Consider the following 23,440-nt stretch of genomic DNA (forward strand, 5'->3'; position numbering starts at 1 on the left):
TTGGCATTTTGCTTGAGGGACCAAAATGCTTTTCGGTTTCCTGATTATTGGAATGATTTATTTAACTGTATTTATTTATATAGTTATTTGATCTTAAAGTCAAGGTAGTTTAATCCCTTTTTTTCATTTATTCACCCTCATGACATTTCAAAGCTGTATAACTTTCTTTCTTCTGCAGAACACATTTTGAAAAATGTTTGTGACCAAACAGCATTGAACCCCTTCCATTGTATGGACACAGAGACATTTCTCAAAATATCTTCTTTTGTGTTCTACGAAATAAAGTCACATGCAGGTTTTGAACCTCATGAGAGTGAATGATGACAGAGTTTTTATTCAATGCCTATTCTGTGCAAAACGTAACAAAACAGCATTTGATGGTTTGTGTGGGACAGGTTGATGCAGTGAGAATAAGTCGTGTTTGACATTCACAAAAGTGATCATGCAGTAAAACTGAATCAATAGTCAATAGATGGTCAAAGTCATCTGTGCTTTTTCAGGGAACCTGAGAGAGAGAGTTGTTAGTCACTCTTGTAATGTCAGCGTCTCGGCTGACTTCAGCTCAGTCAAAACTCTTTATGTTCTTCCAGGCTGTTTGTTGACTCTGGCTGAAGTCGAGCCGCAGTGACTCCGCTACTTCTTGTCATATTTGACACATGCCAGACAAATGGAACTATTTTGGCACTGCCTGTAACAGAATGTAGAGCACTTTGTAACACAAGTGACCCTCGAGTGGCACGTCTGGCCTTCTTAGGGCACCTGCATGTTCCACTCGCTGTGAATCATAACCAACAGATTTCAGCGGTGGGAGCAGAACTTTGACGTGTCTCATTATTCCCTGTCATAATGTTTGTTTTGTATTGTGAGTCATACAGTAGTCTGTCTGGTGTAAGCTTTGCTCACTTTCTACAACACAATGATGGTTGTTTCTTCTTAGTTATTGTGTGTTTGTTTGTGTCGTGGTGGCGAGAACTTATGGTGTGCGCTGGAGTGAGACCTAAATCGTCTCTGCAGCTTCTGTTGGTCTGGTTTTGCTCCGTGTCTGTTTCTCGCTTTGGCAGCTAAATTATTTCATTGTTTTTTATATTCATGTGCTGGAAACTGGACCTGTGTTCTGTTTCTGTAGTGAAGGTTTGCAGGCTTTCCAGATGATTCAGGATTTGATTTGTCACATGCACAGTTATATAAGTATACTACTCTCTATAGACTATAGAGAATTATTTAATAAAAGATCAAACTAAAACTAAAATAGAAAAATTAAGTAAACATATCTTTATAAATACAAAAAAATATAAATTTATAAATATAATTTAACTCTAAAAGGTATATTTATGATCAAACTAAAACTAAAATAGAAAATTTATAATACAATAAATATTTTAAAGACATGTATTTTTTATAAATAAAATATGAATATAATTTAAATCTTAAGTATATATTTATGATGAAACTAAAATAGAAACATTATAATATAATAAATATTTAAAATAAAAAATATATTTTTTAAATACAATAACAAATTAACATATAAATATAATTTAAATCTACAGTACATATATAAGACTAAAAAAATTAATTGTACTATTGGGGATTAAAGAAATTTAGTATAATAAACTATAATTGAGTGAAGGAAAATAAATATAAAAGGGAATAAAACATAAAATACGAAATTAAATACAGGAAATTAAAAGGGAAAATCCGGATATCTCTGGTAACATGTTTATTTATGCTGCTGTCTCAACAGATACCGCACATCCTGATCTCCTTTTCCCATTTTAATTAAAACAATTTCCCATCTTAGTATTATGGTTGTTTGTGAGATTGTACTACACATGCCGATGCCTAAATAAAATTATGGCATGTATAAAGTCAATTCAAAATACTTGATCTTGTGATAAAGTTTAGAACATCTTAAACATCTCTGTATACTTCTCGTAAATCATTTGAGGATTTAATCTGACAAAAAATGATTGGAAAAACATGCACACACTATGAGACAACCGGTCTGTTTGTTCTGTGTTGAATCATCATTCATCACTCTTGGCATGTTCGGTTACCAATGGCCATCTACCAATGATCCTATAATTTGTTGGAAGCTCAGGAAGATTTGTAAGTGGAGTCTTTTGTGTCTCAGATTGTATAGAAATTACCTGCCATGCAACCACGGCATAGAGCCCAGAGGTTAAAGCAGTTCTGAAGTGGTATCAAAGAAAGCTTTTATAAGACAAAGAGCCTCACAATTACCTTCGATTTGCACATGGATCCGTGCCACTAATTCATTACCTGGCACATACTCTTATCAGACCCTGAGAGAATACTGTAGTTGAAACCAAGTATTTCCATCCATTATGTGAGTAAGTGAGGCCAGAATCAATGCAAACTTTGTCACCTGGCCGAATTATACTGCATTTCACAAAAACTCACATAAGCCATAATTATGATACGGGAATGCTTTCTGTGAAGGATGCCTTCAGGAGTAACTCAAGTTCTGCAAAGAGTCAAAGCATTTGAAATCGAAGTCAGATGAGTACTGTGTTTCCTTTTTTCCTGTTTATTTCAACAATTTTGCGTTGCTGCAAGGCAGCTTTACATGCATTGAGATAGCAGTAACTGAAGAAAAGAAAAATAAATATTTAAAATCTGTATTTGTGACCCAGGACAACAAAAGCAGTCTTAAGTAGCATGGGAACACTTTAAGTCATTGCAAAAAATACTTTGTAGGGGAAAATTACAGATTTTTCTATTTGCCAAAAATCATTAGGATATTAAGTAAAGATCATGTTCCATGAAGATATTTGTAAATGTAAATGTATTGGATGGCCTGCTACAGTGTCTCAGATTAACAACTTCAAATGCGATTTTTCTCAATATTTAAGAAAACATAAAATGTAAGGAGAGGGAGCACTCTAAAAAAAGCTTGGGGTGTTTCAACCCAACATTCGGTCAAGAAATGACCAACCCAATTTGTAAATTAACCCATGCTAGGCTGTTTTAACCCACAATTCTGGATTGTTTTAAACCATTGACAGGTAACATCTGGTCTAACTTCACTTGCTTCCAGAATTTCTATGATTTCCTCTTCAACCTGTAAATAATATGCACTCACCTAAAGGAATATTAGGAACACCTGTTCAATTTCTCATTATATGCAATTATGGTGGTGGTGTAATGGTGTGGGGGATGTTTTCTTGGCACACTTTAGGCCCATTAGTGCCAATTGGGCATGGTTTAAATGCCACGGCCTACCTGAGCATTGTTTCTGACCATGTCCATCCCTTTATGACCACCATGTACCCATCCTCTGATGGCTACTTCCAGCAGGATAATGCACCATGTCACAAAGCTCCAATCATTTCAAATTGGTTTCTTGAACATGACAATGAGTTCACTGAACTAAAATGGCCCCCACAGTCACCAGATCTCAACCCAATAGAGCATCTTTGGGATGTGGTGGAACGTGAGCTTCGTGCATCCCACAAATCTCCATCAACTGCGAGATGCTATCCTATCAATATGGGCCAACATTTCTAAAGAATGCTTTCAACACCTTGTTGAATCAATGCCACGTAGAATTAAGGCAGTTCTGAAGGCGAAAGGGGGTCAAACACAGTATTAGTATAGTGTTCCTAATAATCCTTTAGGTGAGTGTATGAACAGTGCTCTCTCAATGTTAATACAGTTATATTTTAATGCTACTAAATCAATAGTACTATCGATGTTACCACATACTTTTAATGTTACTAAATCCAGACGTTATCTTCCGGGTTAAAGTGTCAATTATCGAATTTCCAAAAGCAAACCGGGTTCAACACCAAACGCGAACAATCGCAATGAAACAACCCAGCATACATTTATAAACACACGGTTGGGTCGAAATGAACCTGTGTATGAGGAAACGTTTAAATGTATAATTTGACTTCAAAGATTTGAATTCAGAATTGAATTGAACTGATGGATGTTTTTGTGTCAGCAGTTGATTTTGACGTGTCCCAAACAGGGAATGGCTAAGACAGCCTGGCTCCAGAGCTTCTGCACCATCTGTATGAAACCTGGAATGTGAATATGAGCACATGTGTAAAAGTGTAAGGACACACACAGAGGTATCATTTCTCTGAGACCTCACACGGTGACGACAACTATTTATTGCCAATAAGTTTCCTGGTGCCAATGAATATTCTGAAAAAAGCAGCGGTAAGACTGCAGCATAGAAGCTTATAGGTTTGGTAATGAACCACCTCCTGGTAAATAAAAATTAATATCACACTTACATTCAACACAAACGGAAAACATACACATAAGCACATTGCCTGTATTATAAAGAAAATTGCATCTTTTTTAACCATTCCGGAAAAACACAGTTTGGGAGATAATACGGTTGTGTGTTGGATTGCAGACGGTCTTTCAGGTTTTGCATCAGCGGCCCATTTTAGCCCCCGTATCTGGAGGCTTCATTCAGAGCCCTGACTCGTCCTGTGCTTTCTTCCACCACAAATCCCTTCCTTACCATCTGCAAATATTAGCTCAAGATTATTTTAAGAAATAAAATCATTTTATGAATTGAGGGACGCCACCGGCCAAGATAAAGAATCCATTTAAATGAAGTTGCAAGCACGCAGGAATATTTATTATTTGCACAGCAAGCAAAACTGACTCGGTTGAAGCATTCCTGTGGATGTCTATATTCAGAGAGGACGCGATTTGAAAGTTGAATCAAAAAAGAAAGACAATAGAGACATTGCTGAAAACTTCTTAACTTTACAGCTTGGAGGATGCATACTAAGAGACAACCCTTTGTGTCGAGAGAATCAAAGCACCCTTAGAAAAAACAAGTATACTTAAAGTTTATTTAGTTAAGCATAAGACAAAGTAAGTATATTTTTAAGTGTTGTTTTACAATATGACGGTATTGACAATAACTGCAGTGATATTAAAAAAACACAATTATCATTATTGTTTAAATTCTGGACATTCTTTCATCAATCCTTTCGGCCACAATTTCGTGTGTGAAAATTGAAATTCTTGACAGCCCAATTTTATGAAGTTTTCTAGTACTAGTCTTGTTCGTCTGGTTCTACTTACACCATTTTCAGTACTTTAAACTTATTTGACCCACTTTTTTAGTTTATAAATCTGCATTTCTAAGTATACTTTAAGTGCAGAGTACACAAGTTTCTAAAAAATATACAAAAAGTAGACTCAAAGTATACTTTCTTAGTTTTGTTTAAAATAGTAATACTGATAAAATCTTTCTAAGAGTGGTCATACAGTACGTTTGCTTTGACACTGGCTCCATTTATGCTTAAATGATAGCCAATGTCTATTGTTGCAAATTATCTTATTTCCAAACTAAGTGTATAAATTGAATTTGTGAAATCAAGTCACTTTTATTGTCACACCGCCAAAGCACAAGTGCCTTCTTGAGAGATTTTTGAGAGCGTCGAAACTATTTACATATAGACAGACTTAAACAGATGAGAGTGTGCAATATACACATACATATACTCAGTACACAAAGTATACTATAAGACATACTTACAGTTATCAATACACATTATACACCATATGTACACATTCTGCATTATGTACACACAAAAATACGTGAAGGTGCAGCAGATTATACATAAACTGGATACGCCAATGTCATGGATGTGCTTTGGATGGTATCCAGTGGTAGAAGATAGATGGTTGTATTAATGCAGTGTGTACATGTAGTTCAGTTTGAACTGTGTTAGAGTTAAGTGCAGTGTGTGCCATACCGTAAAGTGGGAGTATTGTGTAGGGTGTATTAGTTCTGACTGTTCATTAGCCTGATAGCCTGAGGAAAAAGCGATCCCTCTAAGTGATGTGTTATTTAGGGATGACTACCCCACGATAGAATCTTATTTTCTTTTGCTGAAGGTTTATTTCCAGACTGTCCCAGCAGTGATGCTGAGCTGGCAGTAAATATCCCACGCGTCTGCTTTGGATAAGATAAGCTCATAGACAAAGCCACCTCAACATTTCTGGAAGTATTGTGAATTTAGTGACTCACGGTGTCAAAGCTGACTCGCATGTCTGTCGGTGACTCAGTACTGACTCGATTGAGTGATGTGGCCAAACACTGTAATCACGGAAGGTCAGTTTTGGATCAAGCACACATTATAACAGTAAAATCTGAATTGTTTTCATCTTTTAGGTCTTCCTGAACGCCAAATTTCCTAAACAGAGAGGTGCGGTTCAGGGTCAATTTGTCTTTGGCACAAACGTTACATCACCGACAGAAGAAAGTGGAGAAAGTGAAGGGAGCAGACATACATAACAATGAGTCACATATGTGTTTTAGGTCTGATGTTTAAAACCATCCACCGGTGTGTCCAAATACACCACCACCTAGACATATCACTGTCACAAGTGCTCCGCCAGTCGTAAAAACTCGTTCCAAACTTGGATTAGCTCGGGTGAAACTTGATGACCTCCCATGGTGTGTGTTTCCCCTTCCTCACTGACGCTTCCCAGCATGCCCCCTGGAATGAGTCCCTCCCGGGAGGGGGTGAGGAGGTGCCATAAATTATTTTGTCTGGAAGTGTAGAATACTGTCATTCATATTTAGGTGACTTTACATGTTGAGGCTTTTGTTGCTTCTCCGCTTCATGTTTTGAACTCAACCCTTGTGAAAAAAAGTCAGTTGCACGTTGGAAAAACATGCAGTTAAATGAAGATCTGTATTATGCAAAGGTACAGTATGAAATACAGTATATTTAGGGAACAAGCATTTAGACAGGTGACAAAGAGGCTGCTATGTGGATGGGTCACTGTGTGTACCTGGGAGTGGAGCTTTCTGAGGAAATGGTGAGTCAGGGCCTTCTCAATATGTCAACAATCTTTCTCTTTGCTTTCTGGACTCAAAGGCCGTGTTGTTCCTTTAGGCGGAGACTGAGGGTCATCCGGGTGTCCCCAGCTCCTGGAAAAGTTTAGTCAGCTGGTTTTGGGAGTATTGAGTATATCGGCTTTAGAAAACGTCTCATTGGCTTATACGACTTGACCTGCTAATGTAGTATTTTAAATGTAATTATATTTTACATTTTAATGTAAGTATTCTACATCTATTTTTATATTTTATAAACTTATATATAAAACATAAATAGTCATAATACATTTTTAAATATTTAATAATATTTTAAGAACATTTTTGAATACCATAAATAATAATGCAAAATGTATTTGTACCTGCAAATCTTTTATATTCGCCCATGCATGCTGGTCAAGATTATGAACCCAGGCCATAACTGTAGTGCATTTGCAATGTCCTGCAAAGGAAATGAATAAAAACGTGTTTGACTAAAAGTAAAATACAAAAACGTCCTTATATTTTTATTTTTTGACTGGACTACAGAGGAAATCGTCGAATTTAAGGTGTTGTGCCAATTTTCTACCGACAGGCGGCAGTAACGCGCTGCTGTTCTGCTCTTACGTCACACCGTGCAGCAGCAGAGGAAGAACAACAGACCACATGAGTTTACAACAAACAGGAGATACGTTGTTTAATTATAAAGATACACAATGAAACCAAACAAACAACAACATCAACAGAAGCAAGATAACAGGTAAGAGATTTAGGGCAATCTAGTTTATTAAAGTACGATATTAATACACCGAGATTCTGTTTAACTGATGAAGGAAGGAAAACATGCTAGTCAGGTTGTATTCGGGTTTAGTTTACCTACCTGTGTAACCGTATGTGAATTTCTTTTATGTTTTCTTTTACTGTCTAACATGTTGAGTAACCTCATTATGACATGGCTGTCAACTGCATAACATTTGTATATCAATGTTAAAATGCCTTGTGTCTTATTACAGGAAGAAGTCAAAAACCCATGCTAACCCAGCATCAGATGACCACCTCCAGAATATCCCACAACGCTTGCGAGAAATCATGAAGAGTAAAGAGATGATGAAAATGGGCTCACGACATAGGAAAAAAGGTGCTTAAACAATTATTTAAAATTTAAAATACAATATGGCATGTAAGAGCTTTAGTACATTGGTCTCCAATACTTCTTTGATGAACATCTTTTTAATGTTGGATTGACGAGTAAAGCTGTTGAAATGTATTAAAGCTCTAAACTTAAATATACCTATGTATCCAATACTCCATATCTCTGAATGTTATCTTTATCCTTAATTCCTCACATTGTAAATTGAGAATTGGTCGAATATAGATACATTTTTAAGTTTTCAATTAAAAAAAGTGTAAATAAATATCAGGAAATGATTGAAAAATGGTCCTGCACACACCCAGACAGATTGAGGGTACAATGCTTATCTATTATTCTGTAGTATGCTTTACACAAACAACACCCCGCTATTGTCTGGGTTCTGTCTGCATGCTCTATTTGTGGGTCACTAACTGAAGGACATTGCCAGAGGCAAGGACAACACACATGGTATAGAGCTGCACGATTCTGGATAAATTGAGGATCTTTTGTTTATAATAGAGTTAGCGATTCTTTTACGATTCTGAATGATGACTAAAAGTAATACATCATTTAATAGCGGTTCTGGCAAAAAAATAGTTTATTCAGGTATGTAATATGTAGGACTTTGCTTGAAAATTATTACATATTTCATGGTTAACCTACAATTACTATGGTGAGAAATGTTTTACCACAAATTCCATAAGTAAACTAAAGTGTTTTTTCATTTTTTTTACTTTAAATGCAAAAGTTTAACTTCCTAAAAAGTATAAATGCATTGAAGTAACTGTATATGAAATATTTCTCAGTAAAACAAATTCATAAGGTGACACTTATTTATTTTATACATTTGCCTGATATCTACAGACCGCTTGAAGGGGTCTTTACAGAAAGACACTACTGTTATTTGGTGTGAGATTAATTTAGGGGAGTAGGAATTTGTAAACGAGTCTCTTGCGTGTCAGTTGGCAACTCTCTGCTTTAATCCCAGTACTTCTGTGATCATTTGACACAGAAATAATGATAGTGTGTGTTTTGAAAAGACTGTTTGTGACGTCATTACATACCTTATAATAATAATTTTAACTTCTGCGGCACCAAGAGCCAATATCGAAGCGTTATGGTTTTAGTCCGAGGTGTAAGTTAATAGACAGACGAGAATCGGTGATTTTCATTAATGAGATCGTCTGGTGTTCGAATCGAGATCGGGATCTTTTAACTATTAATCGTGCAGCTCTAACATGGTAGCATCATGACGTTTGCTCATATCATACCTGTAATATTTTAGCCTCTAAGCCAAAACCAGGACAGCAAGGAGATATTCCAGTTCCACACTTCCGCAAAGGGAAAGGGGAGTCAGAGAAGGCTTACCTCCACCGCATGACGCAGGCAAGCGAGCATGTTCTCTTCCTCACCAACAACCAGATAGACCGAAAGCCAGAGAAAGGGAAACCAGAGAAGGAGCTGAAGAAACCTGAAAATCAGACAGAGGAAGAAAAATCTACGAAAAGGAAGGCGTAAGTTATATCTGTGGAAGTGCTTAATATTGTAACGTACAAAATTGACTTAAGTTTACTTACTTTTTATTGTAAGTGCAGATGAACACACTAACAATTTGCTCCTTTTAATGTAGGTGCAGTAGAGCAAAACTACAGCAAGAAAAGAAAAAGTTAGCTCAGCTGGAGAAGCGTGAAGAGGAAGCGATGTTTACAGGTTTGTATTAATTTCGCTGGATTTAATTTCACAGAGCAAATAGAAATATACAGAGAAATACTGAGCATCATTTGTATTTCTCCTAAAGATGAAGTACAGTTTGGAGAGGTTGCCATGGCACCACCGTCACTGACCGTGAAACCAAAGAAAGCCACGATCAAACCTCAGGTAACTGTTCCTCAAATATCTGTAATGGCATTTTGGCATTACGGCCTTTTATGTTTTAAATAATTCTTATCCTGATGCCACCTCCAGGGGGCGTACAAAGGACTTCTTCTGAACTCCCTCCTGGGTCACAGTCCCATGTCTGTGGCGGAACCCTCTATGGCGAGGAAGAGAATAATGGAGGAAGAGAGAGAAAGAGTAGTGCACCTGTACAGACAGATGAAAAAGAAACAGATGGATAAAAAGGAGAAGGACAGGCGGTGAACATTTACACATGATGATGTAGTGTTATTATAAAGTGTATATTGTGTACATTTTTTGCTACCTCTGCTGTATTGATTAATTTTCTCAAATATATTTGTGGCAAGTTGACAAAATGAGTGTTTTATTTATCTAAAAGGTTTAAATCTTTTAATCTCTCGAATACAATGTAAGATTCTTGGACATAAGGGCTAAGCAGGACTGTGGGTGTGCGAGCCAAAAATATAAAGTTCACACTTTTTATTAGTGTAAAATGCGTTATGCGCAGTGTGTTCACACACATTTGGTCCCTTAAAACTGCGTATGACTCATAATCCAACATGTCATAAAACAATAAAGGTTTAATTAAACAGAATTTTTTTATACTGTTTTAATATATTTTTCAAATGATTATGCACAATTAAAATAAATATTATATAAAGAAAAATATCAAATGAATGTAAATATGATCAGTAAATGTTTATAGTTTTAATAACATGTTAAGTGATGTACCCAGACATCAATTCTAGTGTTTACAGGCATGTTTTGTTGTTAGTTCACACCAATGTTAACAAAAAACTTTATGACTAAGAGCCTAAAATTTTCTTTTTTCTTTTTCAATTAATGTATTTTTATTAAATTATGTAGAATGTGTGTTTCTCTTCACATGCCTTACTAATTAGAAATATATTTTGTGTGAGACAGCTTAGTGCAGAACCATGCAATATTGTTTGCCTCGTTTATCCTTAATTTCCAAAAATACCCAAAGAAAAGAGACCATGTGTAGGCTGCATCCCACTTCACTCCAAACACGGATCGATATCATGTAACATTGAAAGAGAAGAAATTCACCATCAAAGCCGTCGTCATAGCAACGGCCCAGCCGGATTCCACCAATCAATGAGGCAGAGAGATGCTCAGCGTCCTACATAAAGACTGGGACAGGGAGACAGGGCATTGCATACCCAACCGCAAAGTAGATCGAAGTGAAAAAGGCAATACAGGACGAAACATGGTGAAATTGTTTGGAAGGAGCGTGATCTGTCTGACGGACCTCTGTGTTGTGTTTTCTTTTCTGATGGTGTCAGCGAATGGAGGTAAGATGTTTGTTGGAGTGTGTGCAGGCATCTTGCTTCCGGCATTACATCTTTGTGTGTTATGCAGAAAGCAAAAATGTCCTTGATGTTAAATTTCATACTGTAGGTGATAAACTCGCAGTTTTGTATTTAATATTGGTGTACGGAGTAGATACCTCCAGTAGACTTAAGAAATCTTGTTCCACGGCAAAGCTTGGGAATGATTCATTTAGCCAATGAGAAGATTGTAAACCTATCCTGAGTTGAATGCCTCCTGCTAAGCCACAAAGATTCGCTTTAGACAAGAAAAAAACATACACTGTAAAAAAAATCCTGTAAAATTTACAGTAAACTACTGGCAGCAGGGTTGCCAGCCAGTTACTGTAAATTGTACAGCCACAGTACTGTAATTTAATTTACAGCCATTTACTGTAATTGCAGAATACAGGAAAAACTGTAATTTTGAATAGTAACAGTATAATGCTGTATTTTTTACAGCAAATTGCTTGATTTTAATTTACTTCATTTAGAAGAAATACATAAACCACTGTATATCCAGTATGTTTTGCATACTGGATATACAGTGTTTATTTTTTTTTTATGTTTATTTTTTTTTAATTGATACAAAAATACATTACAGACAAATTGTGTACGTTGTTGTACATGAAATAATTTTATTCAGTAACAACTTCATAGTATCCAACATGGCTCTTTAAACATTCATGTTTAAACAACACGTTAACCAACATTACCATCATGAAACAACATTGCAAAACAAGGCCCAAGTGAGTCTGTAAAACGGTCCACATCTTGATCCATCAGAGCACAACAAGTAGCTGGAACTATGGAAACGAAACAAGAGAATAATGTTAGATATTGAATTTATAGTCAGAGAAAAACAGAGGACAACATATACAGTCAGAGAATAATAAAATGATGTAATTCAATGATGAGATCTGTGTGTGTGTGTGTGTGTGTGTGTGTGTGTGTGTGTGTGTGTGTATGCGTGTGTGTGTGCCTGTGTGTGTGTGTGTGTGTGTGTGTGTGTGTGTGCTTCTTACTTTTCATCGATTACACTGAATATTCATCATTGTGTTTAGAAGAGCGGCGACATGTGGGTTCACTGCAACCTGTTTCTTCTGTATCCTGGCATTTTAGATGACGCTTCTTGTTCCACTCTCTGGATTAATATCTACAAAGAGTCAGGAAAAACTAAATGTTATATATTAAATGTGCAAAATATATTATATTAAAACACATGAATTAAATCATCAGCTTGCTAGTGTTAAATAGGGGAGACTTCTAAATAATTTGCCCCAAAAAAATGCATCTCTCGTTGAGAAATATTGTTTTAAAGGTCTTAACAGGTATATAACATAAACATATCTATAAAAAGCAGGTAAGGAAGTTGTTCAATTAATACCTTTCATTGGACTCCAAGTACATGCTGCCCCATCCTGGTACTCAAGCCTGAATATGTAACATGCTATGAACAGAGTGGGAAGGCCAGACATGAAGCTGTGCTGAGCACCGTCACACACAACCTAACCTTCAGTAGTCAGCATCCAGTGGCCTGCATAGCAAAGTGTGTCCTAAAACAAACAATTATACATGTGACAATAGTAATAGTTAATAGTGACTATACAATTATCTTTAAGCATTTTACATTTAAACTACATTTTAGTATAAGTGACTCTACAAACAAACTCTAAGCAAATTAAACAGAGTAACTTACACTTAAAACCGTACTTATACAGAAATGTAATCCAACTAACGTTAGGGATGTCACGGTCAAGAAATTGTCACACTAGTATTTTGTAACGGGTCTCACTCCCACCCTCCAACGGTCCTATTTGGGAGACAGTCCTGCTCTAACGATGAGGGTGTCGCTAACGTCTTTTGCTCAAGCTCTCATCTGGCCTCCGATACATAAACTGTATATCTAGATGGTTACGTACATTAATCACTTTACCGGGATATCTTCCGTGAACATCGATTTACCTCAAGCTATGGTGACTCATTTTAATTTGGGCGCTCGATTTAACGGATGACTGCATTTGCAAATTTGAATTACAACACAAAATAATCACGAGCGAGTGTGGTATCACAACTGTCGAAGCATGTAACTTTTACCGAGTCTACGGCGGGCGCGATGTTCAACATTAAAAAAACAACCGTCAACTTACTAATACAATGAACTGTAGCTCGTCACATACGCCTTCACTCCTGGTGTGAACAAAAACTCTAAATAACATGAACAACTTCCGTCCTCAGGTGCTATAGCGACGGAGAATGTTTGAAATCTTACCGCGACGGCGCTGCTGAAACCCCGCAAGACTCCTTCGGTCCCCGCGGATGGAGGTTGAATCCGGGGTTACCAATATGAAACGCGAATTTAGATACCTCTATATAACGTTACCACTATGATAGTTACCAAATATGGAAAAAAAATACGTAATAAATTACTTACCACAGGTGTGAATCATTCATTTTTAGCACTACCCCAATCTCGACTGTTGAAGATCATCCCGCCATTGTAGATTTGAAATTTACAGCAATATTCTGTACATTGAGTTAATCCGTCACGTGACTCCAGAATGCATTGCACTTTACAGCAATATTCTGTATTATTTAAAATACAGTCAGCTTCTGTAAAATAACGCTGTAGTTTTTACAGCAATTCGTTACAGTGTATTGTATCAGTTCATCTTTCATAAAGATGGAGAAGCTTTCAAAAGACTGAAGAGATGAAGCTGGTGCATGAATGCACATGTGACATGACTGAAAGAGCAGCAGTCTGTGGCTTTCACTAACAAGGTCTTTCTTGTTGCATCTGTCCTAATGAATTTAGTATTCAGGCTCGTCATCTTTTCTTTCTTTCATATGAAAGAATGAACCCTGAATCGAGATTCTTTTCATGCTGAAAGTCGTTTTGGGAGCTGAAACAGCATTGCTTTTAAACCACAAACATTTTTTATTCCCAAAAAGATAAAGACGAAAAAGCTGAAGCTAAATCATATTTATATTTGGTTTGTTTTATTATTAGTTCAATAATAGTTATATTTGACTATACATCTTGTTAACAAATCTGTTCTTGATGGAACACATAATAAAAATGTAATTGTAATGTAATTTGCTTTGTGTAAAGCAATTGTATAAGTATACATTTTAATATTTTATTCAGATTTGGATATTTATACTAAAACACAACTCTAATCAAATGTGAATTACGCACAAAAAACCCACTTAATACAACCAGTTTTAGTATTGTAAAAATGTTTTTTCTTGGTATCGAATATGTAAAACTCTTATTCTTCCTCATGTCATGTCGAGTGATCCTGTTCCTCTCTTAAATATTGTTGTGTACTCTAGCTGCATCGAAGCAGGAGGCGGTTCTGGAGATCACCTCTGCAACCATCAACCATTCAATGGCGCTGGTGCAGCGCATGGAGGCCCTGCTGACCCACGGGAACGGCAGTGACGTCACTTTACGTGTTCAAACGATAGACGAGGTGAAAGTCATCCAGGTCCACTTGCTGTTGTTGACCCTCCAGAGCGACGTGTTTGAAGAGCTGCTTCAGACACGTAACTCAAGTGCTCTGGTGCTCAGAGAGTCCGCTGAGTGTGCAAATGTCTTTGACAAGTTCATCAGGTGTGTATATAACAATGTAAATTCTTATGGTTTCCATTACAAATGCTATTAGAAACCATCAGCTATTTACCATTAATGCTTTTTATATGATTATGTATAGTGTTTTGGGTCTATTTGTGTTGTGTTGGTTCCTGTCCACCAGATAACCTCCCACTAAAGAACCCAACACATTACCAGTGCAGAGTCCTATAGAGGCCATTATAGCTTCCATTAGAACCAATACAATTCCTATTATAACCATTGAATCCATTATTATATAAGAAGGTTTCTACTTTAAGCAGATTTTACACCTGTGCATTCCCACTGATAAAGAATCTTTGCTAGTGTTAGCCTCCTATATTAGGGTATGAAGCTAAAACTAGAGGTTTAAATACAATTCTAGCTAAGCCTGCCACATTTTTCATAGTTTTTTTCATCATACATTGTCCATGAATGACTGAATCAAGCCATGGTTGGGTAAAACATACCCAACAGCTGGATATAAATTAACACATGGTGAGTTGTTTCAACCCATGGTTGGTCAAATACGACTTAATTTAAATCCCCAAAATTGTCCATATTGTACCCTACCATGGATTCGAATCAACCCAGCATTTTTATATTGTGCAATACAATGCATTAGATGCTCAAACTGATTTTGCAAAGTGAGAGATATTACATAAATTGTTGACCCTGGAACAACATTTTTGCAGAAAAAGGCTATACTTACACCTAAAACTAACCATACAGTAACTTATCTCTGAAATCAGAGGAAAATGATGTGTGAATAACAATGGAGTATAAGCCCCTAATCCTGGTTGAAAGCTTAAAAGTGAATCGAAGACTTTTCCTCAAGTCCAATTGGTTGATTTAGATGTCGTCCCAGTGTCAAGAATAATGTTGACCCAAGAGCATCTCTCACTTGGCCAAATTTGGAAAGCCTGCTTTGTTTACATTCTGGATATTTCTCTGTCCAGGTATTTATACACTGGCGACATCACAGTGCGTCTGAACCAGGCCATCGCTTTACACAAGCTTGCAAGCAAGTACCACGTATGGGACCTTCAACAGGGTCTCACCCAATACATGACCCAACATCTATCAAGTGATTCCCCTTCTGGTCATGTGGTTGGCTGGTACCAGTACGCCATGCAGATCGGCGATGTGACTCTACAAAACAGCTGTCTGCAGTACCTCTCCTGGAATCTTTCATCCGTTCTGCAAAGTGCAGAGTGGAGTTCTGTCGGAGAAGAACTATTGCTGAGTTTGCTGCAGCGTTCAGATCTGGTCCTTCAGAGCGAACTGGAGCTTTATGAAGCTTTGGAGACCTGGATCAACCAGAACCAGCCTTCAACTGCAACGGCCGAGAACGCTCTCAAAGCGATACGTTATGCAATGATATCGCCCCAGCATTTGTTCCACATTCAGAAGAAGTCGTCGCTGATGGTGAAGTATTACGAATCGGTGCGCAACATGCTCTTCCTGGCCTTCCAGTTCCACGCAGCCTCACCTGTGCAGCTGGCGAAGTACTTCGACGTCAACTGCAGCCTCTTTACACCACGTAACTACCTGTCATCCGCATGGGGCTCCCCGTGGGTGATCAACAACCCTACGCGAGATGACCGTAGCTTCAGTTTTCAGACTCAGCTCGGACCAAGCGGCCATGACGGCAACAAACGCGTCACGTGGAACGCACTCTTCTCACCACGATGGCTTCCACTGAGTGTGAGATCGACTTACCCCGAGAGGTCCATGCAGCCCACTCGTACTGACGGGGGACGTCCACGCATCATCGTCACACCCGCTACATCGAGTCCGGACTTTGCCGGCGTTAGCTTTCAGAAGACGGTCATCGTGTCGGCCCGGAAGCAGGGGAAGGTGGTCGTCCGTCACGTCTACAACTTCCACCAGAGCACAGAGGAGGTGGGCGACTTTCTGTTAGATGCCGACCTGCAGCGGAGAACGTCAGAGTACCTCATAGACAGCTCGCTGTACTTGCATATTATAGTAAAGCCGCTCTACCACAGCCTGATAGTAGCTAAAAAATGAGTCTGGTTTTACTTAAGGTGAATCCTGATGGCCCCACACCAGGAGTTTCAGACCTCCTGCTTTCAATCACATGATTTGAAGTCTCCTTTGAATCACTCTGTAACAAATGGTTTTGCATGATATTTTTTTTTAGTGAAGTGTTTTCTTTAGTTGGTTCTATAAGAAATCTTTGCTGATGTATTAAGGTCAAGTGTATGAAATTTAGTGGCAGCTTGTGGTGAGGTTGCGTATGGCAACCAACTGCAACCAATCACTCTACACATTCCCCACCTTTTGAAGCATTACGGTGGCTGACACAGGACTAAGACGCATCAAGTTTTCGCTTCTTTGCTGAAAAAGAAAACTTATTCACGAAACACTCTCTGTAGAGCAGTTTGTCCGTTTAGGGCTACTTTAGAAACAACATGAAATCCATGTAAGGGTACCCGCCGTGTAAGTAGATAGAAATAGCTTGTTCTAAGGTAATAAAAACGCTTCATAATGTAAGACATTACACATCTGAAGACATACAGTTTTTTGTATATTATATTGCATTTCTGTCAATAGGTCCTCCAAAAAATTACACACTGGACCTATAATGTCAGTTTAATTCAATGTTGTTGAGTTTTGTATTGCTGTGACTCAAAATGATTTCAATGATTATAAATAAATAAAACATTTTTACTCAACTGTACTTTATGATGAATGCATCTTTACACACATTGTCTTTGCTTGCAATGTTTGAGTTCACTTATGCTTATATTTATTGCAATCTTAAAAGTCATTAAAATTGAATTTCCTGATATCATAAATGACCAAGTTTCTTTATTACCATAAACCGTTGTTTTATTCATTGGTGTTATGTTCTCAGCAAACTATTATTGCATTATTGTTCACCCTCGTGTTGTTCTGTGGAACACAAAAGTAAAATGTTTCAGTGGTTTTGTGTTATACAGTAAAATGGAAGTCAGTGGGGTTAAGTGTTGCTTGCTTACCAACATTCTTCAAAATATCTGTTGTGTTCTGCAGAAGAAAGAAAGTTATACAAGTTTGAAACAACATGGGGTGAGTAAATTCATTTTGGAATGAATCCCTTTAATGGAAACTGCTTTATGTAATCGTTGTTGAGTCAATGTCCCTCACTTAGAGAGTGTCAGTCCATAGAGCCTAAAGAGAAAATCAGATACCTGATCAATTTAAATGTCAAGGTAAAAGTTAGAAACATACCGATGCAAATCCTTAAACTCATTTTGTTTTTAGCGGAAACCCATCATGCGCTGCTAGAAATTCTGTCCAGTGCTCTCTAATAAACTGGTTGTCATTGTTTGACCTGCAGGGTTTGGAAGAGACAGGATAATCTCACAAACACATTCATCAGAAAATATGAGAAGAGATTAAATGTACCTGATCTGATGCTGCACTATTTAATCTGGTGACTGAAACAGCTGGTTCATTTTACCTCTTGTCATTTTTCTAAGCGTTTGGATTATGCAGGCTTTGAGCTGTTGGTTAAAAAATAAGTGAGGGTGAGTTTTCTATCAGACTGTACTCTTGTATAAAAATAAGTCACGGTTGAAGCCAAGAATTTGCCTGTATATTTTCTCAAATAGCTTGTCTTGAAACAAATCGTCATTACTACTTATGCTATAGTATTCAATAAACACTTTGTTTCTTTCACATATGCATTCCTAGAAAAGACAGCATGCGTCTGGATGATGTGGAAAAATGCCTCGGGGTGAAATGAGACGTTCAGCAGAGCGAAATCAAATGCTGTCATTGCATCTCCTCTGCAATCGATGTCCTGTTTCACACAAACCGTGGTCTGGATTTAAATTAGTCAAGCCATCAGCTGTTGTCTGGATCATCATAATGACAACTAACTAGTTAATCAACACAAGAGAGAAGACATTCATTCATTTTAGCTGATGTCAACAAGACATGATGTCATTCTAGAACAGTATTCATTATGATTACATAATTGATCATGTGATCAAAGTTCAATTGTTATAAAGGCAATGAAATATAAAACGTAGATCTTTAAAGAAACGAGAAATGCAGAGCTTGTGTACTGTTTTGAGAACATTTCAGATCTTTAAACCCAATACATTGTAATACGTTTTAAGGTATGTTATAAATCACACTGCAGGTTCATTTATTTTATACTTACACCATTAAGATGGTGATAGATTTTATTTTCTAGTAAGGACTTAATGGAAATAATCAAACCAAACTCTTAATATATAAAAAACATATTGTTTTATTACACATGTTGAACCTCTTGAAGAAGTATTTGAACAGGCTGCTTTTACACAAATGTTATAGGTTTCAGGTTTTGGTTTTATTTTTAAAGAACAAAAATATAAAGTTAAGGTTAAAAAGAAACCCAGAAGATATTGGTACGCTAATGTCAAACCCGCCAGCATTGAAAGTCATTATTGTTTGGGTTGTTCTATGATACATCAATCTCATACAAAAATAATAAATAAATACATTACAGTCACATTTCTCTCTTTCCCCTTAACATGTCTCTTTATAAATATTAATATTTCCTTTTTTTTTCAAAATAGCAGCAGATTTAACATTCTTGATTTTATTCCCTTTCTGGAACATACTGCATATCAAAACACAAACTTTTATGGGCACATCATTCTTAACATTTTTGAAAGATGTACAGATTACATCCCTTGGACTTTTCATGTTGTATGATTACATGTTTCATCTGAACCCTGAGATGATGTTGACCCTCTCTAGGGCATGTACAGTATATAAATAAAAGTAATGGTGGAGCTTTACGTTTGCTATAAGAAACCTCAAGTGCCCTACATTAGCTAGCACAGACCTAGGGCTAATCTACAATACTGATATCATAGCACATCATAACCAACACAAGTTTGTTTTGTACATATATTTAAAAAAAAAACGATGGCCCAACAAATATGGACATTGCATTAACACTGCATAGCCTATATGATTTAATTATTATATAATGGAATCCCAACATATTATGCGTCTCCCAAACTAGGCATTTACTTTCGGATTGATTTCTATAGTCCCATACTATTAGTCTTTGGATTCAAACTTTTACGTGTAAAGCTATTAACACAAGGAACACTTGTTTAATGCATTGTCATTGTTTTTGTTGATGATTTTAAATCTATTATATATATATTAACAACATACTGTATATATATTCAGTACAATTTAAATATCTTAAATATTTTGGAGGGAGACGGCTTTTGTGCAGTTAAGAGACCAGCTCATTAACATCCTGTTTTTATATATATTATTCATCTGTTAAAATACAACACATTAGCCGTACTGCTATTATTAATTCAAGGGTTATTTTCAACCAATGGTTAGGGCAAGAATGGTGAAACCCAACTGTTGGATTATAAATGAAATCAAGTTTGGTTGTTTCAATCCAAAATGCAGGGTTGTTGTAACTCATGGTTAAGTATGAACCTTTTCTAGGTTAATTTAACTCAACGGTTGGGTAGGTTTGTTCCGTTTTGACCAAACCATGAGTATAAGATAACCTTGCATTTTTTAAAGTGCATAAAAATATGAATGTTGGTTTTAATGTAAGTTTTTTTTTAATTGTCTTGCATTGTGACATCATTGTAATGAGTTTTAAACACATATGACGTCAGTTCAGTACCAGAGTTAATAGGGTTTAAAAAAGTTTTGTTGATCTAATTTTTATAACTGGCTCCAAATAAAAGTGACTAGGCTATTCCAATGCATTAAAAGTGCTGCATCTTTAACGTATCATCATCATGTGGGCAGTTTTATCTTCTTTGGTGCACATTAAGTTGCTTTTTACATGGACCGTCCCAAATAACTAGCCAGTTTCAGTTATTTTCTACCTTAAAATATACCTGTCTAAGTCATCAGAAAAGCAGATCTTTAGATTTTGAAACAGAGCTTATATACTGTGCTATTCTTCAAGATAAAACAAAGTGCTGCTCTGAAACACCTTTTAGGTTATTACTCAAAGCCTTTCATTTTATACAGCCTTTAGACCAAAGCCTTTATCATCACCCACAAGTCACATTTCAGGTTGTTGTCTTAAAGGTGTCAGTTGTAAAGGTAAGGTATCCTGACTGGAAACAGTGACCACATCAACATTGGATCCCTTCAAGGCAACACTGTCTCTTCTAATGGTACTCTCCTCCTCTTCTTCATCATCATCATCTTCCTCTGAATCCTCTTTATCCATGAAGGCTACTTCATTCTCATAACAAAAAGAGTTCGAACTCGACCCAATGAACTTCCTTTCAGCCAAATCTCTAGCGCTGCACTGCGGAGTGCTGGGCACCTCATAGGTGTTCTCGAACCGCGAGTAGTCCACCTTGTAAATGCTTTTCTCCTCGAAAAGAACAGTCTCAAACCGATGGCCCCACAAGATTTCACTTGTCACGTACGAGCTGCGACATTGAGTGGTCATGGAGGTAGCCTCCACCATGCCTTCCAAGATGACAATTATTTCCAGCTCTGAACTTTCCAGTTCCTGTTTGCTCAGGTCGTAGAACGGACTGTCCTCATCAATCTCATGGACGATGGTAATTGGGGACACTAAAAATATACGGTCAATACCAGTGTCGAACCCAACATCGATGTCTATTTGATCCAGCGGGATGAACTCGCCCTCTGCAGTGGTGCGAGATCTGAGAAGGTGGGCACGAACGTGGGCTTCCACCAGGTGGCTCTTCCGGAGGTTCCCCACTCTCCACATCAGACACAACTTGGCGTCCCGCATGGCTATGGTGGCATAATAACTGAACACAAGGGTTTCGTTTCTTTTCTTGGGCTTGGCCATCTTGGTCATGACTGCACCAATGATGAAAGCGTCGATAATGCATCCAAAAATGCTCTGGAAGACCACCGTGAAGACAGCTATGGGGCACTCTTCTGTCACGTAACGATAACCGTATCCGATAGTTGTCTGCGTCTCCACGGAAAACAGGAAGGCGGCCATGAAACTGTCCACGTTTGAAATGCAAATCTGCTCTTGATTTTCCAAGTCGCCCGACCAAAGTGCGACGAGCCAGAAAATGACTCCAAAGAGAAGCCAAGAAAGCAGGAAGGAGAGACAGAAGATGACCATCATCCAACGCCAGCGAATGTCAACGCATGTCGTGAAGATGTCGGCCAGGTAACGTTGACCTTTCTGTCTCATGTTGATAAACTGCACATTGCAGCGTCCATCCTTGTTTACAAAGCGGCTCTGCGTGGGATGTTCCGTGGGCACTATGCCTCCCACTTTTCCATTACCGAAGCCATTTTGCATGGCGATGGGTGACAACTTCATACCGCCTTCCTCTGATGAAACTATGCTGTAGCGGTGGGCTCTTACACTTCCCATTACTTCTGTAGGAGCTGGTTGAGACTCGTCTGCTTTGGAAAACAGTCTGAGTTTTTGGAGGACGCGTTGAAGGAACACTTTTGAACTCTTATATGGACCAACACCCAAAAAAACAGTTTCCCGGGAGAAAAGCCAGTGTAATAGGGCCTAATACAATTCTCCTCTTTCAATCAATCATTGGACCTTAACTTCAAAGCAGGCTGCGGAAATTACAAAAAAAACAATTACAAAAATTTGATATTGAAATAATTTGACAAAAAACAAGCATATTGATTCACAAGCATGAAATAGGTCCACAAATTTTTTTATGAATTATGAATTGTAAAACAGGTTCAAAAGTTTAAATATCAATACACTTCCAGGAAAATGAGGCCATTCCTATTTTAAATGAAATCAAGTGTGATATCTCAAAAGTGTGATCTATAAGCACAGTTTAACATTGACCATGTGATTTACATCCATTTACCTTCAAGTATCCTTTCGAAAAATAAGAAACTTTGACAATTTAATGCATACTCTTTATTTTTATTTTAGCATGCAATGAGACAAGACAATGAGAAAAGCTTATTTAGTTTGGTCTGGTGTAGATAGAGAACCAGGCATAGGCCGATTCGAATACATAACATAAATACATCCTGTAGGGTTTTCAGTTTAGTTGTGAAAAATTCAATGCAGTGATATCTGCTGTTTTATGAATGCAATTTAATTGCACGCAATATGTAAGTATGGCCCTTTAGAGATAACTCTTCAGGTGTACATATTTAAAATAATCTTATATATTGAATACTATTAATGCTTTTATAATGTATTGCATGTTAAATATATAAAGAATTAAAAAATGAACTCTATTTCAATATTGTTTAAGCAAGTTGAGTGTACATAAATAATTACCATATAATATTACTTTAAAATGATAGATTTGGAAACAAAACTGACGCATAACAAAAAATAAGACAAAAATATAGAATTTGTTTTAATATTAAACAAACCTATAGAAACATCAAGTTAGTGTTTTGCAAACTATCTACATTAGTTCCAATTACATTTTATTTTGCCTTATTAGTGAACACAAATTTCTCCACACAAAGACCTACCTTGTAGAGTTCAAGAACACCAGTCCTAAATCCGGTTCAAATCAGCGCATTATGCAGAAAAAAAGGTGTCTGAATAGAGATAGTTCACCTAAACATGAACAGGGTTGATGGTGGTTTCGATCATCCCTCTGAGTGTTGGCCAAAGCTCAAGCTGATCGATAAATACTTGACAAAAT

At 37.1% G+C, this 23,440-nt stretch overlaps 3 protein-coding genes and 1 long non-coding RNA gene across 4 annotated transcripts; 2 read left to right on the plus strand and 2 right to left on the minus strand.

Moving 5' to 3' along the window:
- The first annotated feature begins 7,449 nt into the window (after window positions 1-7,449).
- Window positions 7,450-10,446, plus strand: ccdc137 (coiled-coil domain containing 137). The gene is made up of 6 exons (XM_056753336.1): window positions 7,450-7,583; window positions 7,837-7,961; window positions 9,241-9,469; window positions 9,586-9,665; window positions 9,754-9,833; window positions 9,921-10,446. Exons 1-6 carry the CDS (start codon window positions 7,540-7,542, stop codon window positions 10,092-10,094), a joined length of 732 nt encoding a protein of 243 aa, XP_056609314.1. The 5' UTR covers window positions 7,450-7,539; the 3' UTR covers window positions 10,095-10,446.
- Window positions 10,447-10,870: 424 nt separating this feature from the next.
- btbd17b (BTB (POZ) domain containing 17b) lies at window positions 10,871-17,489 on the plus strand. The gene is made up of 3 exons (XM_056753160.1): window positions 10,871-11,167; window positions 14,519-14,798; window positions 15,755-17,489. The coding sequence occupies exons 1-3, from the start codon at window positions 10,984-10,986 to the stop codon at window positions 16,824-16,826; spliced, it is 1,536 nt and encodes a 511-aa protein (XP_056609138.1). The 5' UTR covers window positions 10,871-10,983; the 3' UTR covers window positions 16,827-17,489.
- Window positions 11,792-13,834, minus strand: LOC130426403 (uncharacterized). The gene is made up of 4 exons (XR_008907178.1): window positions 13,455-13,834; window positions 12,570-12,738; window positions 12,208-12,338; window positions 11,792-11,988 (listed from the first exon to the last, which is right to left on the minus strand). It is a non-coding gene; the product is annotated as an uncharacterized LOC130426403 (long non-coding RNA).
- A 3,364-nt stretch (window positions 17,490-20,853) lies between the features above and the next one.
- kcnj2b (potassium inwardly rectifying channel subfamily J member 2b) lies at window positions 20,854-22,170 on the minus strand. Its single transcript, XM_056753095.1, has one exon. It carries the CDS (start codon window positions 22,168-22,170, stop codon window positions 20,854-20,856), a length of 1,317 nt encoding a protein of 438 aa, XP_056609073.1.
- Window positions 22,171-23,440: the final 1,270 nt, after the last annotated feature.

This window comes from Triplophysa dalaica, chromosome 7 (genome assembly GCF_015846415.1).
Source record: "Triplophysa dalaica isolate WHDGS20190420 chromosome 7, ASM1584641v1, whole genome shotgun sequence".
NCBI lineage: Eukaryota > Metazoa > Chordata > Actinopteri > Cypriniformes > Nemacheilidae > Triplophysa > Triplophysa dalaica.

Coding starts and splice junctions, on each gene's coding strand:
- ccdc137 (XM_056753336.1), top strand. CDS start 7,540: ATGAAACCAAACAAACAACAACATCAACAGAAGCAAGATAACAG. Junction 9,470..9,585: donor AAATCTACGAAAAGGAAGGC/GTAAGTTATATC, acceptor CTTTTAATGTAG/GTGCAGTAGAGCAAAACTAC. Junction 9,666..9,753: donor AGAGGAAGCGATGTTTACAG/GTTTGTATTAAT, acceptor TTTCTCCTAAAG/ATGAAGTACAGTTTGGAGAG.
- btbd17b (XM_056753160.1), top strand. CDS start 10,984: ATGCTCAGCGTCCTACATAAAGACTGGGACAGGGAGACAGGGCATTGC. Junction 11,168..14,518: donor GATGGTGTCAGCGAATGGAG/GTAAGATGTTTG, acceptor TGTGTACTCTAG/CTGCATCGAAGCAGGAGGCG. Junction 14,799..15,754: donor GTCTTTGACAAGTTCATCAG/GTGTGTATATAA, acceptor TTCTCTGTCCAG/GTATTTATACACTGGCGACA.
- kcnj2b (XM_056753095.1), bottom strand. CDS start 22,170: ATGGGAAGTGTAAGAGCCCACCGCTACAGCATAGTTTCATCAGAGGAA.